The sequence below is a fragment of the Cebidichthys violaceus genome, unplaced genomic scaffold (assembly GCF_023349555.1).
Source record: "Cebidichthys violaceus isolate CVI_PGR_0920_01 unplaced genomic scaffold, fCebVio1.0.p SCAF_4, whole genome shotgun sequence".
Classification (NCBI taxonomy): Eukaryota; Metazoa; Chordata; class Actinopteri; order Perciformes; family Stichaeidae; genus Cebidichthys; species Cebidichthys violaceus.
Window position 1 is genome coordinate 9,269,814 of NW_027176594.1, and position 20,203 is coordinate 9,290,016.

The 20,203-nt window shown below is 41.7% G+C and overlaps 1 protein-coding gene and 1 long non-coding RNA gene across 2 annotated transcripts; one reads left to right on the forward strand and one right to left on the reverse strand.

The window, feature by feature from the left end:
• Window positions 1–2,155: 2,155 nt before the first annotated feature.
• On the reverse strand, window positions 2,156–8,396 carry stx3a (syntaxin 3a). The gene is made up of 10 exons (XM_068727079.1): window positions 8,367–8,396; window positions 7,060–7,134; window positions 6,814–6,913; window positions 6,647–6,721; window positions 6,139–6,209; window positions 5,538–5,646; window positions 4,554–4,627; window positions 3,886–4,020; window positions 2,978–3,088; window positions 2,156–2,233 (listed from the first exon to the last, which is right to left on the reverse strand). Exons 1-10 carry the CDS (start codon window positions 8,394–8,396, stop codon window positions 2,156–2,158), a joined length of 858 nt encoding a protein of 285 aa, XP_068583180.1.
• A 5,901-nt stretch (window positions 8,397–14,297) lies between these two features.
• Window positions 14,298–14,726, forward strand: LOC137884821 (uncharacterized). The gene is made up of 3 exons (XR_011104773.1): window positions 14,298–14,362; window positions 14,479–14,544; window positions 14,640–14,726. It is a non-coding gene; the product is annotated as an uncharacterized lncRNA (long non-coding RNA).
• The last annotated feature ends 5,477 nt before the right edge of the window (window positions 14,727–20,203 follow it).

Here is a 20,203-nt window from a genome sequence, read left to right on the forward strand (position 1 = left end):
GGATAGAGCTTACAAAGGGCACTTGATGGCAGCATGAGCCAGTGAAGAAAGAGGTAGACATACAGTGTGACATCCACAGGGATTTTTTGGCAGGTGCTCCTGTTGTAGCTTGACACTTAGAAGTACAAGAAAACACCACTGCTTGTATCGCTCCAAAAAACATTTCCTCACAATATCTCAACAAAAGTGACATTTTCTTTAGCTGATCTTTGCATGAGCCAGTGACCAAATCTAGTCTCAAATCGCAAAAAGATAAAATTCATTGATAAAGAGTAGGCGTACATTACAAGAGTGCAGTGTATCCGACTGCATATGTGGATCTAAAGCAAAGAGAAAAGATGCAAATGGCCAAAACCAACCAGAGTAAAACCATGGCATGGAACAAGAACAACCATGGGCCTTCAAAAAAGAGGGGGAAACATACATACACATAATTTAAAGTTAAAATTAAAGCAGTCTTTGAAATACATATACAAACAACAAAGACATGAAGCAGTAAAACACCTCCAAGGCAGTGTCAGTGTAATATAATAAAGCAGGGCTGTATTTATTCCCATTTCTAATCCAACACCTTCAGAAATTCCTTCTATTTTCAAATCATAGAACATCAACCATCAATCATCTTTTAATCAGTTCAACATCAAAACTCCAATATATGAATTCTTTAAGGAAAGTGACAATCCTCCTTCATTGAATTGAAAATTATTTGAATAAAGGCCCACTATGGAGTCATAGCAGTTGCGGGTATCATTAGATGCAGTCAATATCATAAGCACAGTAGTATGGTTTCCAAACAAATAACAGAAATGTCCAAAAGAATAACAGCGGCCTCAATAGTTATGATACTGACTGCATATATATGCACCATGCTGTTGGGCAGTGAGGTGGTCATGCAGTCATGTTACAGGGATATCGGTCTGAGGTCTGTTCACTTTCACTTCATTCAAATGTTAATAGCCACTGCTGTTCATTCCTTAGTCATCAACAAATAATTTCAGTTGTTTCTTGGGGATATGACAACATTGCTATCTTGTTAGTTTTTCACTGTTTCGATGTATTAAGAAGGCAGATCCTGACAACTATTTAGTGTCTTAATGAGTGTTTGAATAATCTGAGAAAGTAATTTATGGGGCAATAAAACTCTTATAGCTCACTTGAAGAAACTCTTATAGGTTTGACAGCGTCGTAAGGAATCTTTTCCTCGCAGTGAAAGAGAGAATCAGAAGTAGAAACCTACTTTTCTCACACATAATAAGTGGACAAAGATGTAAATAAATGCAAATGAGATACCCTGCTAGGACAGGATAGCCTCAAGATTGACATGAATTGTAAATATTTTTGTGACCCCCTTGACCTTTCATCTAGTGCCGCCATCTGGTCGTCTTTTCTACTTTTCCAGCTGATCTAAACTCAACAGTCCTGAAAAGTCCTACACATATACAACATCATTTACTGATAAATCCTGCACATAATACCATATAAATTCATATTAATACTGCAACAGTAACTATAGTCACTTCTCATAGCCAAAGATAAAAAAAACAACATATTTCCCAAAATGGGACTTGTGTCCTTATGAATGGAACATTTTCTTTCTACAGTGTGTAAGGGAGATACACTGATATACAGCGCATTAGGCATTGCTTTACAATACATCTCACATTTATCAAGACATTAATATTCAGATTTGTGGTTCAACTATGGCTGAGGTCATTTTGTGGTAGTTGTGTATTGGATGTAATGTCATGCAGTTATTGAAAGGTGTCTCTACCCAGCTAAGATCATTTGGCTCTCAATGAGTTTTGCAGCTAACATGACTGCTGATCTAAATCTGTAAGAGACAGATCAATTCAATCTAAATGCACTGGAGTCCTTTTAAGGTTTCTTCTTAGGTCAGAGTTCCATTCAGATTATCTTTAATTTAATGAATTAAATACGGGGCACCATGAGAAGGTTTAGGAAGTTGTCATAACAGATTTAGATATAACTGAGACTGAATGCAAATATTTGCAGCCTCTATTTCTATTGTGAATTAGTTGAAATGACAGTAAACTGAGCCCAGGCTCTATTTTGTGACCATCTGACAGCAATGCTGCTCTGCCTCATCCTCCTATACTGTGTGGACTCAGCTGGTGGGTGGCCTCATTCTGGTGTTCTATTTGAAGAAGCTGAAGACAAACGAACCCAGTATCAAGGCCAAGATCACACAGCAGCAGAAGATCATCATTTGTTTCTAGAGAACAGGAGGGTAGAGACAGAGAGGAAGATGGTGTTACATTCCTTATTTGGGTCATTTCATTCCAACTTTGTGTATAGAATATAAAATCCAAAATGAATATGCTTGACCAAAGTTGGTTTCCTGAGAAAGACCCATCATCGACAATGGTCAAGAGACATGTTTTTGAATGAGAAAACAATGATGACAATGAAAACAAGGACTTCTTTATAAATGCCTCTAGTCAACTGTGGAGATATTCATTCTACAAGAGACAACCAAAAAGCAAACAAAATGAACATTTTCAAAATGGCCTCCAGAAGTAATTCTCATATCACAGGTAAATGCACCTCCTGGCTTTATCTTGGGTTTGTGGTTAAATGGCAAATGGACTGTACTTGTATAGCGCTTTTCTAGTCTGTCCGACCACTCAAAGCACTTTCACACTACTTGTCATCATTCATCCATTCACACACTGATGGCAGGGGCTACCATGCCTACCATCAGGACTAAGTAACATTCACACACAGACACTGCTACGGGAGCAATTTTGGGGTTAAGTGTCTTGGAGTTAAGTGTCAAGGACACATCGACATGCAACCAGCAGAGCTGGGGATCGAACCGCCGATCCTTTGATTGAAGGACTATTGAAGGACCCTGCTCTCCACTAAGCCACAGTCAATGGTTGCCATTGTTACGTGACTGTTACAACTTTAAAAAGGTCATTACATCAATGTTACTGCTGAATCGGTCTCAACTTACCCTGCGTGCCTCTTGCTGAAATTTGGCTGCCTTTTTGGTGTCGGCCACTGCTCTCTCTACAAAGCCCACTGACTGGTCCATGTTGCCCTCAATTCTGTCAATCATGCCACCCTGGAAGAGGGCAGGTCAAGATGGAATAATGCCAGAGAAGAGAACAACTGTTGTTTGTCATATTGACCATATGCATTTGAGCAGCAAGAAAGTGCTCTAACTCCTTTGTTTTGTCTTATGACTTATATGGGCTTGTGTCGTGTTGTGTAGGTGGGCATCTGCTGCTTGTGGTCAAGCAAGCAGCAGAATGTTATCAAACAGCTGGAACAAATAAACAGGCCACATGAGGTCAATGTTGATTTGACTTTTAACTGTGTTCAGTCCAGACTTCCTGAAGCCTTAAAGATCCTATCAAGTGGATTTGATATCAACACCAGTATTCTACATGATTAATGATAGTGACTGGGAAAATTAAAGCTATTTTCAGCTGGACAGCAAATGCCACAACTTGTATTATGCTACTGTATGTAGTAGTGGATAAACTTTATTTGCACATTTCCAAAAAGTGGATGATAGGGCTTTCTTTTAGAAGAAGGAAAACAATCAAAGGCCGCAATCATCTCTTTATTTCAAATTTGGAAACCCATATAGTTCCAAACTTGTGTAAAGCAATAGCCCTAAAAAGACGGTATAGCTACTGTTTATGCAGCCCTGTTAATAATAAATGTATTACAGGGAGAGAGTTGTCTTAAAATCTTTGTTTGAATCAGATTTTTCTTTCACAGTTTACCTTTGCAGTTTCAAAACAGTACATTTGAATCTCCATAATGAGCCGTTGTTGTTGTTGTTGTGTGTGTGTGTGTGTGTGTGTGTGTGTGTGTGTGTGTGTGTGTGTGTGTGTGTGTGAGTGTGTGTACCTGATTCTCAACCAGCATGGCGATATCAACAAACATGTCATGGAGCTCTTTGATGCTGCTTTCCAGCCTCATGATGTCTTTGTGACGAGCCTCAATCTCATTCAGGGCCTGCTGGTTGATCTTAGAGTCCATGATCTGTGGAGGGAAGGGGTGTGTGGTGAATCAAACACAGAGAAAATTAAGTCAGCGGAAGAATGAAAATACATTAAAAGGATAAATAAAAGATCAGAGGCAGATCCTCAGAGAACAAATTACTATCATGGCAATGATACAGTCACTCACATAATCAAACACCTAAGGAAATATCTGGTCAAGCTCAACAGGGGGCTGACTCAATAGAAGTAAGGTTTACACAGTAAATAATTCAAATGTCTTGTTTTGGAGAAGAAAATGTGTTGGCCCTGTATGTGTGTGCAAGGACGTCTTGTGTTTGCTGTGATTCCCTCTGTTTGAAAAACATATTTTATTGACTGTTATATACCGTCTTTCACTGCTGACTCCTCACTCCTGTTAACCGGCCAGTAGGGGCCACAAGTGATTAACAACTGCTTCAGTTTGGGATATTGTTTCCATTAGGGATTAGGAAGTGTTCAATTAATTGTTTCAGCTCTGGTTGTGCTATTTCCATGCATGTATTTAAAAAGGCAGATCCACACTGTCATTCTCACCCCGGCAGTGAAGACAGCTGAGTTGCCTCCCTCCAGCATCTCTTCTAGTTCCTCGTCAGTCGTTGCTTTCCCCGCTGTGATTAAAAGAAAGACCAGTTATACACGTGTTTTAGATAAATACCTGTTAACAGTTGACAGGTCTGGTTAATTCAGACGGTAAAGACAGACTGACTGAGAAAATAGGCTGCCAGTGCTTTGAGTTGTGAGAAGAATTGACATTTTACACTGAAGCATGGCATGTTAAGTATAATTCAATTCAATTCAATTTATTTCTGTATAGCCCAAAATCACAAATCACAAATTTGCCTCAGACGGCTTTTACAATCTGTTCACATACGACATCCTCTGTCCCAGGACCCTCACATCGGAACAGGAAGAACTACCCCAAAAAACCCTTTAACGGGGAGAAAAGAAGAAGAGACCTTAGAAAGAGCAACAGAAGAGGGATCCCTCTATCAGGATGGACAGAAGTGCAATAGATGTCATGTGTACAGAATGAACAACACAACAGACAGTAAAGCCAATATGCCTGTGTATAATCAAATTAAAGTTACAATAATGATAACAGCATTAGACAAAAATAGCAAGTTTGAGGAAAGTATGACAGCTTTGAATATTGTTGAATATTTCTCAGCCCTAGTATATCTGTGATATTATTAGTATCACATCCATGCAACATGTAAATCACAGCATCATGAACTGAAGTGACGTCAGTCAACAAAAAGAAAATAATTAAGAAGATAATAACTGCCACGACTTTGATCTGTTTTGAAAAATATATATTTATCACCGGTAGCATTGACCAGAAGAAGTGGTGTGTAATATGAGAATAAATTAAATATAAACAAAACATTCAAATATAGCATGCTTCAGCCACTTGGGGGTGGGGGTTTCAGCACCCCCAACACCCCTACTTCCCATGGCTGTGCAACACCAAAATATGTGTCCTTTTCATTGTTACTGTTATGTAATAATGTAACTTACTGATCTCCAGCTGTCGGGCAATTCGTCCTTTGCTCTTATCTCTAAAGTCAACCTGAGCCTCGTTGTATTTGGTCATCACCTCTACAAACTTCTTGGCCAGGATAGCATGCTGGAAGAAATGACAATGCAGTCCTGTTAATTGACTAAAAAGTAAGTAAATATAATGAGTTTTGAATTGATTACTGTTTTGGCGCTATATTTTGGTAATATACCAACAGAATGTAACACTCAGTGCAAGTTCATTCTTAAAGTATTACTTGTAGGTTAGCAAAAAATCAATAACTAAGAACAACAAAAGGAGAGTGGATAGTGATTGTAAAGGAACTGATCTTTTCTCTAAGACTCTGTATCGATACAGTATATAAGTATTGGTCCAAATAGTTAATACATATGGATATTACACAGAACGAAAGGAATGCTTGGTATTGTGGTCTTGCTGCTGGTGTCTCTCAGCCTTCTACAAGGGGGAGGAGGGCTGGGAACTTCCACCTTACACTCATGTGTAAACTAAACTTCCTTTAACTTTGAGCACCAGTTCTATTTACTGTAGAATATAGGTCAAGTAAACTTAATTTAATGTTTTTGTCTAATATTGTCTGACCTGTGATTTGCGTATCCTGAGGTCAGCGGAGGCCCTCTCATCTGTGTTTGACTCAAGCTGGCGCTCAATACCTAATGCACACACACACACACACACACACACACACACACACACACACACACACACACACACACACACACACACACAGATAAATACTTATGGATTATAATTAGTATTTGTATACTGTATGCCTACTCAAACATAATGAGTTCGCCAGGGAGCAGTGGCAGACTGCTGACTTATTCTCACACATCACATCATTCTTATGCAATGTATGTACACGTTTAGCATTTAAGTGCCACCAGAATATAATGGAATTGAGTGAAATTTTCTTGACTCGAATAACGCTTGGAAAAACTCTTCTACCCATCCATTGTTTGTACCAACTTTATGCTGTTTAAACTGGGAACTACTTTCTTCCAAGGTTAAAAAACAACAAAACCACTTTCTTCCAAGGTTAAAAAACAACAAAACCGTGTAGGTAGGCGTGTAAAGAACAAATACTGACTCTTAAGTTTGTTTCTTGCATTGTTGGCTGACTTCTTGATCTCATTGGTGAGGGCTTCAACGTCATCTTGTGTTTCTGAATAAGAGAGTGAGAGCAGAGGGAGATTTTAAAACAGTAACAAGTAACTGAAAGTAATATAGTTGAAGCTCAATATGTGTGTTTGTTACTCTGTTCAGATGTGGGGGCCGACAAGACGGTGGAGTAGAGTTTTTTTATATCTGTAACGCTCTCGTCAATCTTGTCAATGCTGCTGCGGATATCTTCGGCCTGATAGACACGTAGGCACGCACGCACGCACGCACACACACACACACACACACACACACACACACACACACACTTTCACCAGTAGGCAAGAAATACATTTTCTTATGGAAATGTGAGGAATAGACCAACTGACATAAATAGAACACCTGATTAAAGAAATCATCCATGAAAGCTTCGTTCTCCACAGGAATCTCAATGTCATCGCCTCCAGCATCACTCTTCTGTTAAACACACACGCACATTTAAAGAAGGTCAATACTGAACTTGAGGATGAAATATACACAGGTAGCTCAGAATAACTAGAAGATTTAGTAAGTACTTCCAATAGCTTTCAAATACAGAAAGCAAACAATACAACATCTTCTTTTTAAAATGGGGTCCCAAAGTAATATTCTTATTCGGCTTGGGGACACACTGGGGCCCACTGTTCCTTTTTAAAAGGGCTGTAAGAAATATAAAAAAATCTATATACCAACAAATGGCTTGAGCATATTTTGAAATTATCTCTGTCAGGGACTAGAAATTAAGAATCTTTGTGTTTATGTTACCTTAGAGAAGCAGATATGGACATACTTTTTGTAAATAAACTGCTATTGTTGTTATGTCAAACGATAATTGTTTAGTAGTGTTTTAATTATTCTTTAAAATCTTTTTATTCTTCGAATTCCCATAGGGTTTCCTGGTCTAGAAACACTGATTTTCTTTGAGCATAACTGACTACACATTCACAATTTTTTGGCCCGTGATTCCCCATATTTTTCTGTATATGGCTCACAATAAAAAAAGTTTGGCCATCCTTGTTCTAGATCCAAGCTACATATTGTATCTCTGGGATATGATAACAACATGGGCATCTGTCCATACTGAATTGTGTTTTCCCTAAGATCCCAGTCATTCAACATGATATAATGGAGATTTGAAAGATGGCTGACCCTACTCACGGTGGTTCAGTTTATGTGCAGCTACATGCGTGCCACTGTGACGTGAGGGTAAGTGCGGGTTAACGTTCCATGAATGCTTAACTCGCACGCGCTACTGCCTGCACGTCTGAAACTAAACAGTGAATTAATCTTATTTAACTACTCAGCCTTATATAATATAACCAGGTTTTACTTAATATTAAAGTTGACATATGCTTTATGACTATAAACCTTTCTCCTTTAAAACATAGTAGTAGTGATATAATAATGATTATATTCATAAGATATGTTTGGTGAAATATGCTATTGTTTGATGATATAAGGTAATTGGCTAAATGTGGAACAGTAGCAAGCTGTTCTTTAACTGTCATTAAAAACATTGGCCTTTTCCAGACTGAGCAACAGGGCCTCCACACATACAGTAACGTTACATTCATATTACAGGCTTGTAGCAGTTACAGTAGAGCCTGTGCTAGCAACAAGTGCTCCTCAGGGAAAATATGACAATGAGTAAACAAACAAATTCTGCCTACCTCTTTCAGCTGTGCCAGTCGGTCCTTCATCTTGAGGAGTCTGTGATGTTTTCCAGCCCACGACAGCTACTAAAATGTCCTCCAAATTAGCCCAGTGGAAATGACTAGCTAATTCAAATAATCCTGGAGATTTGAAGGGGAGAGAGTTGTCAGAGCCAGAGAAGATGACATAAATAGCTTTATATATATAAAAAAAACTCTACATAAATAGAAGGTCTTGGCTGTTTGGATGTTTCTCTCTGAGGCAATAGTTGTGGTCAACCTAACCTGAGGTCCCACTAAGCCTCTATCCTCTAAGAACGGATTAGGACAACAGCGTTGAGGACGATAAACCTGCCTCCCCCCCTCACCCCTCCCACGTCTCCCAACACTGTATGTGTGTGCCTTTAGGTTTTCCTAGTCTATTGGTCTATAAATTGCAAATTGAAATGGACACTGATTGCCCAAAGATATTATTATATTATTAATACTATTTTATGTCTTACTATTTACTGTATAAAGCTTTTTAAGTCGGGATGCTATTGTGGAAATAACAAACAGTATTTTGAGCATGCTATACAATTCAATACTATACAAATTTCAAGTAAAAAGGCAGAACAATTAATTTATGCTATTTTGAATGACTACTGTAGTGATCAATATAATTGTGTTTTCTGAAAACAAGTTAACTTAATTTGTATACAATTCACTGTTTTTTGACAATACAAAGGTTTTTTACGTCAACAAATACTAGTCTAAGATATACAAGTATCAAGTATGTTGTGTTGTATCTGCTTTTTATTATTGTTTGACTGGTCACCATTTCATGTTCTGCTCAGGAGAAATGGTTGGTACTGTTGCTTTCGATCAGGTTAACAAATTTCCCCCTGGGGATAAATAAAGTATCTATCTATCTATCTATCTATCTATCTATCTATCTATTTCATGTAAGGAGCTTCGTGGCCTCTAGGGGGTGCTAGTATGGTGTATAAAGAGTTTAAAGAGAGCAAAGGTTACAATATTGTAACCCTAGTTCTATAAGCACAGTTAGATCCCTCTACTGGACTCTATGGGTAAAACTCTCCTCCAATCAGGAGCACAGATTCACACACTGAAAACGTTCATAAACATAACTGGCCAATCAGGATGTGCCTACCCATATTCGAGTGGAGCCCACAGTATATAAGGCAGCACACCCCACTGCCAAGCTATCTAACCCCTCTTCAGCAAACGATGTAGAAGTGGCAGGGCCACCTTGGATTAGGGCTCTGCCTGTATTTACAGATCTTGGATTACAATATTGTAACCTAAATTGTAATTCACTATGTTCCCCCCTCTACTGGATTCTATGGGTAAAGTGGGTGGATGCACATCCTGCTGGGACAGAACATCGCCCCAACCACACTGATCCTGACTGACTAAAGGTTAGTTGCTGTAGCTTACCTACTTCTTTATAAGTAGGGGGCCCCAGCCAACCCAGGTGGTACATAGGTGGTAATATTTGATCAATCCATGTCGTTTGAACCCAATGTTAAACAGCTGTCTAGATCTTGTTTCTTCCACCTAAGAAATATCAGTAAACTGAGATCTGTAGTATCCACAGCTGAACTAGAGATGATCATAAACACCTTTATCTATTCACGCATTGATTATTGTAACTCACTTTTCTCCTCACTGAGACTGACTGTCTGCTTTTAACCGTTTTCAGGTAATCCAGAATGCTACCGCCAGATTACTCACTAGGACAAATAGACGGTCTCACATCCCCCCATACTCCGATCTATTCACTGGCTCCCTGTAGCGTATAGGATCCACTTTAAAATTCTCATTCTCACTTACAGAGCACTACACGGTCAGACTCCTGCATATGTGACTGAACTACTACACCCTTATTCACCATGCTCTCAGGTCAAACGTGTTAAAATATCTGTCTGTCTCACTCACTTGCCTTAAGACCCGTGGAGACCAAGCTTTTGAGGTAATAGCACCAAGGTTGTGGAATGCTCTGCCTGCACCCTTACGGTTTGCTGATTCTGTGAATTTGTTTAAAAATCAGCTCAAGACACACCTGTTTAGACTGCCGTTTGGCTCTAGGCCTGCTTTTAAACTATGTTTTAATTGTGTACTTTCTGTTTATTGTGCCTTCTTGAATACGTTCTATGTTTTACAATCTGTTCTTGTAAATGATTAGCCCTTGTATGGTCACATTATGTTATTTATGTTCGAAATTCCACTCCTGTTAAGCACTTTGTGACTTCTAGCTGTGAAAAGCGCTTCATAAATAAATCATACTTACTTTACTTACTTACTTAAATAACTGAACAGGGTAGAGCCATGGCCTGACTACAGGGGTAAAATAAGCAGTAGGCACCCTGCACACCACATTATCCCGATCATCAAGGAGCAGGGTGCGATGTAGGTGTATCAAGCTCAAAGGTGGGGTCAGGTGAAACACAACCGACACACATCCACCCTTTTCCCCAGTCCTGAGTCTTCCAGCGAGCACAGACCCTGAAAAGGACCCTGACATGTCAAAGTGATAGAACCGTATGAACTGACAAAGCATCTACCACTTCGCCGCCATACATATGTCCTCGAAACTCGCCCCATTGAACAATGAAGCCGACACTGCTACGCTGTGTGTGCGAACCGCAGACTTCCTGCCTGCTTAAGGACTTGGCAGAGCCCCCCCAGAACTGGGCATGGGTCCAGTGCAGGGGTATCATAACCTGAGTAACTTCTGAGCGCCAACCCGAGGCTACCAGAATGACCGACAGCTGCTCCCGCCTCACTCTCTCCAACGAGGAGGCATGAGATGGCGCAGCTTTCTTGGCTCTGGCACATGTGCAAAGGCATCCATTCTCAGGATTGTCCTGCCATGCCAGGAAGAACCCTAGTGGACATTGGGCGTTGCATCAGTTGGCAAACATATCCACTTCCGCTTCCCTGACCTGGGAATGTGGAGAGCCTTCAGACACAACAGGTGCTCTGAGGCCCACAACCACAGTCTCTAGCAGGGACGTGCGGTCAGGGGAGGCAGGTGAAAAGTAAAAAACAAATTAAAGCTGCGAGCAGCGATGAACGGGCCCTCGCCTCCTCCCGCACGTTGGGGGTGCCGGCAAGACTCCAATGTATGCAGCCGAGATCGTCTGCGACAGTTGGACAACGCGCTTACGAGTCCGATGCTTTTTTTCTGCTTGGACCGCGTGACGCAGGAAATGATGCTCTGCAAATAGTCCACAGCATCCTGTATCTGCTGTGTGGTGCTACAGAACATGCACAAACATGTATTATGTTGCTCTATAACAACTGTAGACAACATTGTGTAAAAGTCATGTAAATTGGATGCCAGTTGTCAAAAAACGCAGAATTACTTTGGCCAGCAGGTGGCGCTGTGAGTATTCGTGAAAATTAGCTTGTAGACATCCTCAGGCCATGAGTGTTATCAAGCATGTGGAGTTTGGGACTGTTTGGAACAAGTCCGGCTGAGTTACATCAGCTTCTTTGGTGGGGAATCACGTAAAGTAGCCGCCCGCTATGGCTAAGCCATTCCGTCAAACGTAAAGCTTTTGATAAATTTTAATCACAAAGGTCTTGAGACTGTACTGACCAAATTTGAAGTGGATCCGACAAAGTCCCTAGGAGGAGTTTGTTAAAGTATAGCGACTAGAAGTAAGCCTAAATCTATTGAAAAATTACACAAAAATCTAAATGGCCGACTTACGGTACGGTTTAGAGCATGGTCCTAAGAAACTTATTTGTAAGTCTCTCTGAGATACATGTTCCTACCAAGTTTCAAACGTAGCACTGGGGCTGCTCTTTTGAAATATTGTAGGGGGCGCTATGGATGCAATTTAAAATGGCCAAGCCAAAAACCCATATAAAATATGTCTTCCCATCACCTATGACACATGTACAAAGTTCCATGAGTTTTTGAGCATCCCAAGCCAGTGAACCATCAGCTTCCTTTTTCATGGCGAATGATGGGTTGCCACGGCAACAGCCTTCTACGAAAACTCACAATATTCATGATGATGCATCATCCATGTGTTAAGGCTATAGTTGCCAAATTTCAGACTGATCTGATGAACTGGCTAGGAGGAGTAAATAAAAGTATAAAATATGACATTTCCTTTTGCCAGTAGGTGGCGCTATGAGTTATTGAAAATCTTTCATTTGAAATGTGCTAAGGGTTGAAGTAGCATCATGCATAAGAAATTTCATGCAGATTGAATAATGTACCTTGGAGTTATAACAACTTCTTTATTCCCGGCCAATGAGGCAGATGTTGTAGATGGCCCACGCTCTGGCCATCTACAACCTCCGCCACCAGGAAGCACCAAGAACCGTGCTTGGCCAGACGTGGTGGATTAATTTTAGGGAGCGGCAACACCATCGCCTGACTGCCCGGACCCCAGACATAATTGACCATGGGAGGGCATCCTGCGCCAAGAGGGGGCCAGTTGAGGAGTATTTCGGGCTCCTCACCACCACCCTGGAGGAGCACGGGTTGAGGGAGAAACCCCGTCAGATATACAATTGCGACTAGACGGGGTTTCAGCTGGACTCTACGAGAAGAAAGGTGATCGTGCCCCGGGGGACTAAACATGCTTACAGGCAGGCCCAGGGAACCAGAGACCACATCACCGTCCTGGCCTGCCTCAACGCGGCTGGGGAGGATGTCCCCCCTTTCATCATCTACAAGGGGGGATATCCAGGGGGCCCCTATAATAAGGAAGGGGTTCCCGATGCCCTCTACGGGAAGTCGCCAGCAGGGTACATGGACAGTGAGCTGTTTAGGAAGTGGTTTGTCGGGCACTTCCTGAAGTTCGCCACGCAGGAGCGCCCGCTGCTGCTCATAATGGATGGACATCAATCCCACCTGGATCCAGAGCTGGTCCGGGCGGCACAGAGGGAGGGGGTCATTCTCCTGTGCCTGCCACCACATACGTCTCACATCCTTCAACCTCTGGATGTGAGTTTCTTCGGACCCTTGAAGGCAGATTTCTCTAGTGTTACAGGAGATCTGTCGGCAGTGAGCCACTCCTTCTTGGTTTCTAAGAAGGAGTTTTCAAGGGTCCTAAGAGACTCCTACCAGAGGGTGAAGGATCGGAGACTGGTGGTGGCTGGGTTCAGGAGGTGTGGCCTCTACCCTCTGGACCCAATGGCCATCGACTGGTCACGGGTCATGCCGTCCGGGCCGCGGCGTGGGGCCTCCTCACCACCTCCGCCAACCCCATCGGCATCTTCCTGGGCTGTGCCTGATGTTGCCCTCCCCTCCCAGCATCCCCTTTCCCCAGCCCAACCAGCCCCTATCCCCAATCCCCAGAACCAACCTCCACCTGCCCCTCCTCCTCCCAATCCTTATATCACCCATCCCCTGGTAACATCAGGTCGGATAACAGTAGACCTGGCCCACCTCCTGGCCGAAATAAATTACAACCGCATAACCGGCAAGGTCAGGAGGAACATCACCAAGGCCAGGTTACTGACAGCTCAGGAGATGTCTGATGTCATCGTGGAGGCGGAGGACCGTGCTGCAAGGCGGGAGGCCCAAGCTCTGGCCAGAAGAGACAGAGAGCAGCAGCGGGCCGGAGACACCGGCAGCCACTTCCTCTACCCTGTCTGGCGGCTCTCGCCCCAGCCACAGAAGACCAGTGTCCCTCGGGGCTGCTTCAGCCACCAGCTCCGGACTTTCCATCGCCGGTCCCTCATCCCGCTCTGCCCCCTCTTGTGCCTCCCACGGTCCCCGGCTGCCTGCCAGCAGGACCACATCACCACCGAGCCTGCCTGCTGAGGGACACCACCTTCCCCCGTCTCCTGGTCAGCGCATATCTATTATGCATTTTAATTCACGTATAAATCAGAATGTATTAACTATTGTGAAGCATAAACATTATTATGAGTATGTATTTTAGTGTTGTAATGATAAAATATGATTATTATTTCCGAGCCTTCAACATCGGCTGCAGGACATGGCCTCTATGGGTCCCAAACTCCTTCCTCTCCCTCCCACCGTAAATACTCTAAATAATCTGAAAATAGAAACAAGCAATATTATAACATGATGGTGACATTAGCCACGATGAAAAGTAAACAAAACATGGTTATGCTTTTTCTGTTATTTATACAGCCTCCCAACCTGCACAGACCAGACCATCATCCAGCTCCTCGTCTGCTGGACCCACGACATCCACCGGTAGTGTACTTAATGTAAACTTTCATTGTATGCCAACCCAGGAAATGATAGTTGTCTTTAATTCAAAGTTAAAACAAGTTAAATTCTATTAATAGGTCACACTCCTGAAGAGATGGAGCAGACAGTTTGGGAGTGTGGCCGGTGCCGGGAACCTGACCCCCCTGAGAGCTCGGAGGGATTGGTGTCGTGGGTCCAGTGTGACAGCTGCCACACATGGTATCACATGTGTGGGCTGGGACGAGGAGCTGGATGATGAAGACGATTATTTTAAATGCCATTTGTGTCCAGATTTTTGATTCAATTTTTTTTAAAAGTTGTTGGTCGGTGTATGTTTGAACTTGACAGGCCAGGGTAGAAAATACTGCATCATCTACTTTTTTGCATGCAAAAGGCAGGATTTTGGTTTGCATGTGTAAAATCTACTCTACAAAATGATACATTAGCACAACTTATAACACCCAGACAGGACACATTAAATACATTAACATAAAACACAATATATGCTGCATAGAAAAAGCACCAGGTAATCGATGTGATGTGCTGGCTTACCTAACTAATTAAGATATTTTATATTAACAGGTATAAAATCTTTTTATAGTTTTGTTTGTTTCTTTTCACGGGGGAGTCTGTACCGCTACCCTAAGGGCAGTAGCTACAACTAGTGATTCAATGGATGGCTGTGTGTCTAACATTGTGCCACTTAAGCTCTGGACTGCTTTGCTGTGAAAGGACAGCAGGTTTGTTTGCAGCCTGTAATTGCACTACCCAGTTTGACTACTTTGGGAAGCTTTGTCTTGCTTTTGCTTTTGACACTTGATGTCATGATGTTCGGCTTCTGACTGTCTTCAGTTCAGTTTAAGGATCAAACTCTTCAGTGTAATCTAGGCTTTTATATGTTTTGTTTGTATATAGGTTTAATAGTTTAGCAGCCTTCTATTTTCAAAAGTTATCATGTAACGGTTGTTGCTGTAGATTGTTCATAGTTTTTCCATCTTTCCATAAACAGAAAGTAGCGTACTGTGAATCACAGTGGAGCGGACAATGGGGCTCTCGGTTACCAGTGAGGAGCTCCACTACTAAAAGCTACAGACAGTTCCCAAATTGTTGTGCTAATCTGTAATTCAGCCTTAAAAGTACTGTAATAATAATAGTACATGGGAGCTGCAGTAAAAAGGCTGAAACATGTGCTCACAATTTTTTAAATAAATATTTGCATCACCTTTTCAATCATTTGCACAAGTTATTTGTCTTTCACTTTAACAATGTGGCTTTTCAATCATGAATACTTGTGTTTTTGTTGTAATCAAACTCTTACTCTGCACTGTGTGTTATGATAGTAATTGTTATGTGTGCATAATTGTTAAATTCCATCAGCTGGTGTTTTGCCAGTGATTGACATGAGAAGAGTTTAACAAAACAACCAGCATGGTGGTATACACTCAAACGGGAATTAAGGAGCTTTTATTGCACAATTTGGAGTTGTTGAAGCGTGATATCTTATTGTGAAGGACATAACTACGTTCCGGAGGTGTTGACAGCATTGATGGTAATTTTGGCTACACTGCAACAAGCGAATATCCCCGAAAAACCAGCAGCACCCAATGTTTACAACGACATAGAAGTTTGGACGGACTAGGCCAATATCGGCGCACGGCTAATTCACCGGCGTTAGCGTTCTTTTAACGACTCTGGTAAAGGCAAAGCTAACTTTAATAATTACAACAATATTTAGTTCGAAAGCTACGAAGTTAAACTTTAGTTTAACACCATTAAATCATCTGAAAACATTACACGATCATTTTTATCAATATTTTAAGTGAAATTTTGTTGGAACATTAGCTAAAACTGTCCGGTTTGGGGTACACATCCGTTAGGTGAAGAGCAGCTGTGGTAAGTTAACTGATTTTGAGTCTTTACATCTGCAGTAGCATTTCTACTGTTTTAATTTGTCTATCAAATTTGTCTAATTTGTCTTATTTTATGAATAATATGAATGGCTTGTGCTCTAGCGCCGCAGTGTTGCTGGATTGATTTGTTGCTTTGTTGTCATATAAATATATGTGACTTGTGTTCTTGTGAGTTTTTCTTGTCATTGTGTTAATTACATTGATTTGGACTATATGCATTGCCCGTTAATTATGAAGCAACCCGTCATGCGCGGGGCTATTGTCCGGACTAATTGAATCCGTTTCAGCTGTTGTTTCCCCGCAAAGCTAGTTAGCTTAGCCCCCTGAAGACACGTGCAGTGCCGCAGCCTCAGCTGTTTTTTGTTATTGTTCCGGGTTTAGAGGTCACAAAGCCTGTTGTCTGTTACGTGAGCGCAGTCCACCGAAAACATTATATTTCCCACAATTTAAGCTTCTGCATTTTCCAAATGCACTAGTATTATTCAAACGTATTGTTCGGTTCTTAAGCCTCGTACCGAACGGTTTAATACGAATAAGTGTATTATTACACCCCTAGAAACAAATAACCATAGCTGTGGCGTCATAATGAGCTTATTAGGACATGGCTCAAGTCCAGTAGGACAGCACAGAAGGCCCAGGTATAAAATGCACGGTCTGCCACTGCCTTACCTATATGTGTGTGTGTAAAGAATGCTGATATGAAAAACAACCAGTAGTCAATGTGCAAGTTGTAATGGTAATTTTTTACGTAGTATATATTTCTACTCAGTATATTGTATTCATGCTTAAGTAATTTTGCTCTGGACTTTGTTGAACTTCACCGTGTCTCTGTTGTGCAAAAGAATAATTCTCCCTTGCTTGTTCACACAGATAACTAACTGTGTTGTATGAGAATGTTCCATGCCAAGGCCTTTGGGCTGCTTGTTTTGGTTGCGGGCCGTTTGTTTTCACTTGTTGCTCCCATCAGTCTGAGACCGAAATGTCTGTAAGGTTGGCCATCGGCCCCCACCTTTGCTCATTCTGTATAAAGAAAGGTTGTTCACTTTTTTCGAGGTTCTTCCTCACTGAGACCGTACGCATTCTGTTGTGATGATTGAACCTTCTCTGCGCAGAGAATAAATACTTAAAAGACAACCTGGTTTTTGGTATTATGTATTTCAGCATGAAAAGACTCACGTAAAGCGGGTATAGGATTTTTTTTCCCACCACAATTGGCGTCACGAACAGGATCCCTCGTAAGATCGTCAGGAGCCAACAGGGATCGGTGAACTGGCCCTTCTGCCTCTGCGTACCTCCAGACAAAATTAAGAGAGAGAGGCCCGATCCCTGTCCTGGTCGCCTTCACTGGGATTCTGAAGGATCCGTTGAGTCCAAATAACCACAAATTCTCATTTGGTGAGTCTCTGAAATTATTACAAATAATCGTATGAGTGAAATTGATCCTGGAAGACCATATCGTGAGACTGAAAAGCAAATATGTCTATTATTGTTCATATTGGGGTTTTTAACTTTGTTTTGTGGGTTTTATTGAGGACGTTGGCGCAACTCGTATTTTAGTATTTTAGCGTTTTTCTGAGCAGTGACGATTGGGTAGCTGGAAAACAAGGGTGAATGTTTGGGATTTGGAGCTAAACACTGAAGTCCTTTGACCCGTAGATAACGAGGCAGGGATGAGTGTCTAGCGTTGCATGTTGTAGACCTTCGAGGAGGTAGACGTTGAGCACTGCAGTCCTTGGACCTGTGAGACGAAAGTCTGTAAGTAAATGTTGTCTAAAAAAGGAGAACTGGAAAACAAGGATGAGTGTTTAGTGTTGCATGTTGCAGACCTTGGAGGGAGGTACGCTAAGCGCTGAAGTCCTTTGACCTATGCTGGGAAACAGAGGTGAGCATTTGGCGCCTGCTTTATCTTGGAGTTAGGCGTTAAATGCTGGAGTCGCTTGACCAAAGAGACAAAGAGTCTGTAAGGACGGCTGCGTCTATAAAGACGGCTTAGACTGGGAGTCTAGAGCACCGGCTTTTATTCAGATTGTGCCAGAAACGAATCTTGAAACTCACGGTGACGACTCTGTTTATATTGTTGAAAGAGATAGATACGCGCAATAGACCCATATAAGTGAAAAAGTTAACATATGAGGGCTAGTAACAGTAAGTGCCAGGTTACTCCGCCTGATGGACCCAATGTCATGTTCATGAAAAACAAATATGGGGAGGTGAGTTGCCAGCATCCAAACAAATAAGTAAACGAAGATGGTTTTCCTGCATGAGGTTTATTCCGTCTCAATCTGATACAGAAATTATACACAGAGTTGGGGAAAAAAAAGAAAAAGAAAAGAGAATGATATGTGAAAAATAAATAAAAATAAAAGGTGAAACATTTGGAAATGATAAAAAGTCAGAGAATGAGCCTGAGCAGCCCGATGCCAAGGTCTTACCTCCAATAATAAAATACATGTGGGACAAAGATAATCAGACGGCCTAACAATTGGAAGAATGGATAAAATTGGGGTTCCCTGGAAAAGGCAACTTTAGCCTACGACAAAACTTGGATCAACTCAAACCGTGTCTGGAGCAGAGAGGAAAAGGCGAAGCAGAAACAGATGAAGTGATGTCCAAGAGGTAAAGAAAGAAACAGATGTATTTGAATAAGACACATACAACTGATAGAAAAGGAAAATATACTGCTGAACTTTGTTTTTGTTTTTTGTTTTGTATTTGTTTTACATGGTCGAGTGGATCCTGATCTGGTCTCCGCAACGCCGCTGCTGTATGCTCCCCAGGCACAAACAACATTACAGCCAAACCCACCACTCAACACTCCAAGGATGAAGAAGGACGAGACTCATCAAAATCTACAGGCACTATGTCAACGCTCACAGCTACAAGCCCGTCAATGAACACTGGTGACAATATGAACCTGGATTATCTGAACGCGAGAAAAAGAGGACATTACAACAGAGAAAGAGACGTGAAGAAGAAGAAGCCATGACTCATGTGGAGAGTTCAAAGAGCAACTTCACAGAATTCAAGAGAACTATGACCTCCTTTGTGCGTTATCATAAAATATGTGCAGCATTCACACCAGCCGTAATCAACCTGGAATATGTTATATACGACAGAACTTTGTAAGAAGGCTTTCCTGCCATCTATGAATCTGAAAAACATCACACTAAAGAGAATTGTGTGATATGGAAGACTGCAACCATATTACAAGATGCTGAACACGCTGAGAAGCAGTACAACGACAGAGAACAAGCAAAGACTTTCGTCAGCTCAAACTTGAGGATGCCCAGCTGACAATGGAATCAGGCCATGACAGGCGAGGAGGAAAATTGACTTTGGAAAACACACACCGGCTGATAACTTTGTGTGCCATAAAAGTGGCAACTTGGACATTGTCTAAGGGACGGCCCACAATCTCTATGGAGGCAAGACTGGTGGGAGGGCTCAACATCAGCAGTCAAGAGGGGAGGAGCAGGCGCGGCAGGGCGGACCTCAGTGATGGACCATTTGACGCACACACATTACAATACAGAGGGTGAGTTAACTTTAGATTCTGCCTATGACAAACTTGTACATCAATACACACATTAGAAACCATACAAACACCACTCACACCCACATACCAGATGTACTTGAACAAAAATTAAGTTTTTAGAAAGTTACCACAAGACACGTTAACTATTACAGGTAAATATGTTAAATTTTTGATCGGCTTAGAGGCATACCAATTAGTGAAATGTACACAAAGCCCT

Coding starts and splice junctions, on each gene's coding strand:
- stx3a (XM_068727079.1), bottom strand. CDS start 8,396: ATGAAGGACCGACTGGCACAGCTGAAAGAG. Junction 6,914..7,059: donor TGGATGATTTCTTTAATCAG/GTGTTCTATTTA, acceptor CGTGTCTATCAG/GCCGAAGATATCCGCAGCAG. Junction 6,722..6,813: donor GGCCCCCACATCTGAACAGA/GTAACAAACACA, acceptor TCTCTTATTCAG/AAACACAAGATGACGTTGAA.